Source organism: Myxocyprinus asiaticus, chromosome 8 (genome assembly GCF_019703515.2).
Source record: "Myxocyprinus asiaticus isolate MX2 ecotype Aquarium Trade chromosome 8, UBuf_Myxa_2, whole genome shotgun sequence".
Classification (NCBI taxonomy): domain Eukaryota; kingdom Metazoa; phylum Chordata; class Actinopteri; order Cypriniformes; family Catostomidae; genus Myxocyprinus; species Myxocyprinus asiaticus.
The window spans coordinates 12,079,583-12,087,895 of NC_059351.1; the positions used below are offsets into that span (position 1 = coordinate 12,079,583).

Genomic DNA, 8,313 nt, shown 5'->3' on the forward strand with positions numbered 1-8,313 from the left:
TCCTTGAAAATTGAAGTTGCATTGAATTGCATGAAGCAGGAAGAGTGCAACCAGAAAAAGATGAAGAGTGCAATCCGAAAAAAAGAGTGCAACCACTAAGATGGAACGCAATCGTAATAAGATGACATGCAACCAGAAACAATTTGAAAAAACTAAAACATTAATAAGTGTTTGCTGTGTACAATCTAACTGTGTTTTTTCGTTTTTACCTGTATTCCTTGTGTAAACTTTAATGACTATTTTCACACTTTTCTTAATCTGTAACCTTAATGCATTTACACTCTCTTGTAATAAACAACTCAAAACTGTTTATTACATATTATTCACTGAATTAAATTAGTATCTTTCATGTTTATAACCTTTACTACATAATATTATTGAAAAAGGTGATAACCAAAACTTCACCAGAACATTACTTTAATTTAAAACACAACATAGAGCTGGACAGAGTAAGCTTTTTATTATAGGAGCATCTCATGCTTCAACTTAACCTCTCCAGATCACCATACACATTTTAACATATGTTTTAACTTACTACAGCATGTCTAAAGTAATGTCCAGTACTAGCAAATGAATGTCACACACACACACACACACACACACACACACACACACACACACACAAGTGATGGTATTAAAAACCAAGCACCTAATAATATTTTAGTTTTGCACATATAAATGTGCATCAACATACATTTTAAGGTACAATATACTGTAAAACATTTATAGAAAATTATGTTCACTTAAATCAATTATAGCTATATTTTATTCAAAGTCCTTTTGATTTCAAACCGTGAACTAACCAAGATTTTCTTTCGGTAAATCATTGATAGACATTTCTCATGTGTGTCTTGCAGACACAGCTAATTTTTATTGAATTAATTCAGAGTTAACCTCAGTACAAAAGAAGGCAGGGTGTTTTTAATGAGTTTGAGAGAACAGCAACAAACTATCGGTAATCCATATCAATAACATGCTTGTTCTAGTCTAGCAACATCACAGTAATGTAAGAATCATAACAGGCCTAAAAAGGTTTAATTCTGTGCAAAGCAGTCATGACCATCTGTGAACTGATGTTGAGTGTGGATGTCCATCTAGGAGCTGGTCTTGAATCATCTTTTTTTAGTTCCTCCAAAACCTGCACCAGAAAACACCTTTAATAGATCTCATCATTTGAACACATTTTTGATTGACATGCAGCCTAATCTATAATAGTCTCAGCCTCAGACCTTTTGCTACAGTTAAAGTCTGGCTACAGAAGACTATAATCATAATGACATTGTAGGACTGAAATGATATGAGTGTGCTTTGATATGAAAACACTTTATGGAAGTTTAGATTAAAAACACATCTTGCATCTATAACAGAGTTTATAGAGTTTTAGGGTGCTTTCACCCCTAGCACTTAGGTTTGTTTGACGTCAAAGTATGGTTCATTAGGTTGACGTGAATGCTGTTTTCCGAACATGCTTCTGCTTGAAAAGGTGGTCTGGAGTGAGGTGCATGTGAACTCTGGTACGGTTTGCTGCTGATATAAATGCAATCCTCCTATATTGCATAAGTGAACAGCTATTGACAATATAATTAACATCTTTGCATCTTCCGGATCTCAGTTATTATGATATAATGCATTTCTCATACTTGCTTGTGACCAAGTAAATCGGCTTCAGAGAGCATCTTATATTCTTCATATATCACGGCAGATACAACCTAACATTTTCCACATCTTTGCACAAAGTGAATGCATCCATGGTAGACAAATGCAAATGCTGTTCTATGCATGTTAAACCTTGGTGGTAAATCCAAAGAGACAACACTTCAATAACACAGTAAAGCTGATGTCTTCTGGAGTTGTTAAGTGGTAAACAGCTGCAGCTTATGCTCATGTTGATGACGTAATCGGACCGTGGTTGAGACCCAAATAATATGATGTGAACAGAGACTAGCTGTGCAGGGAGAGGGGGGAGGAAACAAACTCGAGTTCAGACCAAGCAATCTGTAATTTACCTGAGGCAGTGCGTGTTCCTGAGCTTGTTGGTGGTGGTGGTGGAGGAGAGGGTCTGCTGAAGAAGGATGGTCCCGTGGAGCCTATGGGTGGTTGCCGTCTATACAAAAGTCAAGTGAAGATGTTTTGGTTGAATGTTTAGCACTGTCCAGTTGTTACTGGATAACCCGAATCAGATGTTAAATATCAGGTGTAAACGGGGTCTGTAACGAAAGGTGGAATACATAGCTCTCACTTACCTCTGACTCCCAAACAGGTATCCCAGAATTCCACCTGTGCCCATTCCAGTCCAGAATCCACCACCTCCAGATCTATTTCCACCAGTGGAACCGGTCCAAGAATTTTGAGGTCTGGTGTATGAGTCAGAAAAGCCATACCCAGGCCTTGAGCTAGAATGGTCTGCAGATTGACACAGATAAGGGGAAAACTAAATCTTATACACTCCTTACAGATGAATATTATGCAAACGTTTTGGTTACCGTTTCAGTGAACAGGTTTTCAATATGTGGTGCAGACATTACACACTTCAGCTTTAATGCACCAAACTGATGTTGGCTTTTTGTAAGAATGGGGATCTTTCTCCGTTTTATTATTACCTGTGTAATCTGGCTTAAATCCAGGGGGTGGTGGTCCCATGCCATGGCTGTTATCCCAGGACCCACTGGAACCTTGGGTGCCATCGCCATTGTAACCTTGGTGGCCCTGGGTAGGGCTGCACAGAAACATCTTGTACACACCATATGCTAACAGCAAAATGAAAGCTACCACAATAAGCCCACTCACTCCATCATCTGATGGGCCGTTAGACTGCTGATACTGGCCACCTCTCTGCTGCTGTTTCTGATTAGAGCCTTGGAAGAAGCTAGAGGCAAAGTCTGAAAAGCCAGAAGAGCCCCAGGAGCCATGAGTGTTCTGCTGCTTCCCCTTTGCTGTGAGCTCCAGTGTGTATTCCAGACTGCATGAGCCCTTCAGGACATACGCATCATTAGGACTGCTGTAACCTTCACAGGAGACTTCCACACGGCCAAACCTGTACGCATTATCCATGTCAGTCTTACATTCCCACTAGAGACAGAGAGAAAAATACTATGAATGGTTCACACAAAAATGATAAACGTATTTTTTTTTCAATCCGTTCACCGACTCTCTGATGCAAATTATTTATTTATTTTTACACACTGTCACAATTTTTTTTTATTAGGTTTGTAATGTAATCAGCAGTGAGGCAATTTTGTTGCCCTTACCTGTGTGTCTATGCCATCTGATCCTCTGTTATAACACTGGACCACCTCTGGTACGAATGAGACACATCCAGCTGACCCCCCGACACACTGCAGCTGAGGAACCGGACTGGAGCGTCGTGCGGTGGTGTAGCGACCTTTGTAGAGGGTAAGCACCTGAACATCATTCAGCAACACGGCATCTGTTGCAGAATTGGAGATACACAATCAAAAACAATCAAACTGCAAAAAATTAAAAAAAATTAAAAAAATATAAATAAAAAAAAACATTTAAGATTTACACATTTCAATTTCATAACAAAATTCCATCAAATTGAATTGCGTAAACTTCAACAAGCTAAAAAATGCATAAATATTTTACGTTTTATTAATTAATTTAGTTAAATATTACGCAGTTCAATATGATGGAATTTTGTTATGAAAATGAATTGCGTGAATCTTAAAAATACAGTAAGTCAAATATACTTTTTTAAGTGCAGGTTCACATAACAATGGGTTTCCTTGCATTTAACCTCCTCAAGAAGAAAAAGTAGTGTTTGATATAAACTAGGGATGGGCATTATCGAGTAATTTTTTTCTAGTCAAGGAACACTCTAACTGACAAAAAACAAGCAATCGATTTCTCGTACATTCAAATTAAAGAGTTAAAAATAACATGTACGTGAACTTGATATTTTGTTTTATTCATAGAAGTTACTAAAGAACGGTTTCAGAATAATCTAACTTCAACAAACTTTTCTTGGGGAAAAAATGTAATGAACGGGGGGGGTGCCTGGGTAGCTCAGCGAGTAATGACGCTGACTACCACCCCTGGAGTCGCGAGTTAGAATCCAGGGTGTGCTGAGTGACTCCAGCCAGGTCTCCTAAGCAATCAAACTGGCCCGGTTGCTAGGGAGGGTAGAGTCACATGGGGTAACCTCCTCGTGGTCATGATTAGGGGTTCTCGCTCTCAATGGGGCACGAGGTAAATTATGCATGGATCGCAGAGAGTAGCATGAGCCTCCACATGCTGCGAGTCTCCGCGGTGTCATGCACAGCGAGCCACATGATAAGATGCACGGATTGACTGTCTCAGAAGTGGAGGCGACTGAGACTTGTCCTCCGCCATCCGGACTGAGGTGAGTAACTGCGCCACCACGAGTACCTACTAAGTAGTGGGAATAGGGCATTCCAAATTAGGAGAAAAAGGGGGTAAAATTATTTAAAAAAAAAAAAAATAAATTTAAATGAACAACATGCATTAATAAAAATGAAAAATAATAATAGTAAAACACCTTTGCACTCACCCGGAGCTTAGATAGAAACCAATGCTGACAGCATTAGGGTAATGCACATATATAAACTATAAGCCTACAAAAAGACTATCGCATTTTTATCATTTGTGAAATATTTTATCATTTCATAATCAAGTCAATTTGCAATATTGGAGTAGTGTTTTTAATAGTCGACTAGCTGGTGCCAAATGAGTACTCGCTTAATCGATTACTCGTACACTAATCACTAATAGAAACAAATATTTTTTTATATATTCTTAAACTGTTTTGATCACATTTCTTATTCAACTTCATATTATTACAACCTATTATATATAAACAATTATTATTATTATTATTAATAATAAGTATGACCACACGCCCCTAAAAAAAAAAAAAAAAATCACGAAAAAGCCCAGGATTTTACATAAAAAAATAAAATAATAATAATAATAATAATAATAATAATAATATTTTATTTTACATATTAGTATTATGTTGATGTTGTTATATAAATAAAATATCACATGTTTAGATTATCATACTGGCCACGCCCCCAAAACATTTCGTACCACAAAAATCCCCGGATATCCACATTATACAGGACACAGTGAAATGTATCTAACAAATAATATAAATTATGTTAAAACAAAAAAGATGTTCATACTACAGAGATCTTAATTCCTAGCTTTACAACACCCAATAAAGCTGTTTCCAAACTAATTTGTCAAACACCTTCGATCCTAAGATACTATACTAACTTATCTCACATGAAGAACAAAACTTTCCAATCTATCTTTACTGAGATCCCTTAATTCGTACTGTTTATGTAGCTCCTCTATGTTTCGCATAAAACGTTATTTACCATTAGTCCAGCAGTTGATGTGAGGCACAATAAGCAAGAATTGCAGCAATGAAACTCCAGCGCTCTTCATTTTTCCGAACATGAAGTGAAAATATCTTCTTTATCCTTGTGTTAGATGGTCTGAAGTGCGTCACTGAAGTCCTGTACGTGGTTTTTAACAATAACTGAAGGTAAAGATGATGTTATCAAAGTGAAATTGGCCACTCTTCATCAACGCAACATTATTCTTAACACACTTCCTCTTCCGTGTTTCTGGTGATGCAGTTAATTTTCGCCATCTACTGACAGGTTTCTTAAAGGTACACTCAGTATTTTTTTCCCCCGCTTAAAAAAGTTTTACTCCTAAAGAAATTAATTATATTTTTGAAACTTATGTATAAAATCATGACCACTCACATGAGATGAGGACTAGTCATATCAGTAACCTTATAAAAGCTTTTTTATTCTACATGGGGCAGGGGCACCCTCGTGGGGGCTGCCATTTTGGAATCATGTGACCAGCTGAATACTACTCATCTTGTCATTGGACACTGTCACTTCAAGTGTTGAGAGACAAATTGATATAGCTGAAACATATAATTTGGTATTTTCTTAATTAATAACAATGCCTCAGTACTACTGAAACAGATGTTTTTGAACTATTTATAATTTTTTTAGTTTATTTGTCAAACAGAACATTTGTAAGTAAACTAATGTCCATTAGCAACATAATTTTGCTATTCACGATTAATATTTCTGTATTTCAGAAGATGAAAACAGACCAATTAATGTTTAGTTTGGGTTTATATTATACATTGTGCTGTTGTTAACATGTCATTTTGGTACACATGGATTGTTCACCTGTAAAGGTACATTTTAGTGTGTGCAAAATATAATAGGCCTGCTCCCTTACAAAAACAACACTCATCAGCACACTAATCTTTTAGAAAGCCATAAGATTAAATGTCCAATATTGTTTTGTCTGAAATTCATTGTATAACTGTGATGACACCTGTTACACAGATCCTAATAAAGTATGTATTGGTTATATATAAGCAAAATCCAGAGATCATTGGTTTAACCTAGAAAGCCTTAGATTGGTCATTATTAATTTTATTTATTTATTTATTTATTTTTTGCCTTTTAGCTCAGTGGAAATCAATATTAGCTTAATGGAATTACAAGCTTGTGGATCCTGTTTAGAAGCCTCTCCACTGGCAACAAAAACAAGGATTTTTTTTTTTTTCCCCCCCCCCAAAAAAACAAAAAAAAAAAAAAAAAAAATCCTTTTTATTTATTTATTTATTTATTTATTTATTTATTTATTTATTTTTAAGCATTCTTTGTAAAATAACCTGGAAAGATTTATTGCAAAGACCACATCTCATCCAGCTCGTGGAAAATAAGTAAAATATATTCATTCCTGCTTGCTTCAAAGTGGTTGCAAAACTTGCATTTCAATTCAAATTAAAAAATAATTTCAGTTAAGTTAAGAATTCCATAAATTGGTGTTCCTTTCACTTCGGGCTATTTCCAATGTCAAGGGTTGATTTTCATTAAAAATTTACACATTTCAACTTTTTTTTTCTTTTCATTATTTGAAGGTTTCATTAAAACCAAATTAGAAACTTTTTACCAGACATTATTTTTTTTTCCATATTTTTCATGCTTGTCTTTTATGTATAGATCGTACTGTTTTAGTCTTGTCTCAGACCCAGACTTTTAAAATTAAACAATAAAAATCCATTCTAAAAATACAAATTATGAAAACTAGATAATCTAAACAAAATGTGAAACAAACTAACCATTTCAATATTTGTGTGAAAATGATTTCTATTGTTTTTTCAAAAATTAGGACTGTCCCACACCAAACAATTTTCTCCCTAATATTTATTTCTTTATTTTTACAAAAGTTAGTGTTTACCAAGCCAACAAAAGTGTCAGTGAAGAGAATGCTTGAGATGAAATATGAGATGTATATGATGTTTGAGAAAACAAAAACAATTCAAGGTAAATATCACTGGTGAGCAGAGTACTTTTATTGGGTGTCATTTCCAATCAATATGTGATTTTGACAATTTATGCAAAAAGTGTGAAAAAAAAAAAGTTTCATGTCATTTTCATCACTGTCATTTCCACCACGGAATTCTATTAAACGCAAAAAAGAATTTGAGATGTGGTGGAATTACAATGTAGGGGTAATTTTCACGACTTACAGAAAAAGACAAATCTTCTGCGATGTATGTACAGTACACACACGGTTGGACATTGTTAGCAGACAAATAAAAAAAATTATTGAGAGTGTAAAACATTTTAAAGAAACTTTACTTTCTAGAAATGAACAGTGCTAAAAGTACATGAAGTTAAAGAAACACCCGTATTCAAATGGACCTACTTGATTGTTTTAAGTAATTCTCCTTGTGTGCGTGCTTATAAATCATTTTATGTTGTCCATCACTTATGTATATACACTATTTATAAATTGATAGATACATATAGTATGTATTTTTAACTAAGACTAATGGTCAACTGCAAAGCTGTTGGGTGCTCCATTCATTTTGTGAGCACCAATAGAGTACTTTCAATTTAAAATGTCATCCAATCATCCAATCTCATCCAAGACAGAAATAAGAGATGCAGGCAAGTATGAATGATTGTTACAAAGTTCAGGCTGAGTGCAATGTACAGATCTATTCACATTTAAACCTGCTGGCAGCTACAAAAACAGTACAGTGAGTAAAAGTTCAGGAATATTGCTAAAAAATAAGAAATTATGGTTTGTGAAATTAGGGAAATTAGGGAGAGAGAGAGAGAGAGAGAGAGAGAGAGAGAGAGAGAGAGAGAGAGAGAGAGAGAGAGAGAAATTAGTTCTCCTAAAGCAGAGGATGTCATTCACCATTCACTGGAATTGCTAAATAAATCACATCAAATTAAACATCAGGCAGAGAGAATAAACATAAAAAATATTGCA

General features: G+C 35.1%; 1 protein-coding gene across 1 annotated transcript; it reads right to left on the reverse strand.

Annotated features, from left to right (window-relative positions):
- Window positions 1–836: 836 nt before the first annotated feature.
- saraf (store-operated calcium entry-associated regulatory factor) lies at window positions 837–5,624 on the reverse strand. Its single transcript, XM_051705153.1, has 6 exons — window positions 5,364–5,624; window positions 3,249–3,427; window positions 2,601–3,069; window positions 2,244–2,403; window positions 2,007–2,104; window positions 837–1,138 (listed from the first exon to the last, which is right to left on the reverse strand). The coding sequence occupies exons 1-6, from the start codon at window positions 5,443–5,445 to the stop codon at window positions 1,113–1,115; spliced, it is 1,014 nt and encodes a 337-aa protein (XP_051561113.1). The 5' UTR covers window positions 5,446–5,624; the 3' UTR covers window positions 837–1,112.
- Between the last annotated feature and the right edge of the window lie 2,689 nt (window positions 5,625–8,313).

Excerpts from the sequence above, each read along its gene's own strand:
- saraf (XM_051705153.1), bottom strand. The coding sequence starts at position 5,445 with ATGTTCGGAAAAATGAAGAGCGCTGGAGTTTCATTGCTGCAATTCTTG. Across the intron at positions 3,070-3,248 it reads CAGATGGCATAGACACACAG|TGGGAATGTAAGACTGACAT; the intron begins GTAAGGGCAACA and ends CTCTGTCTCTAG. Across the intron at positions 2,404-2,600 it reads ATTTAAGCCAGATTACACAG|ACCATTCTAGCTCAAGGCCT; the intron begins GTAATAATAAAA and ends GTCAATCTGCAG.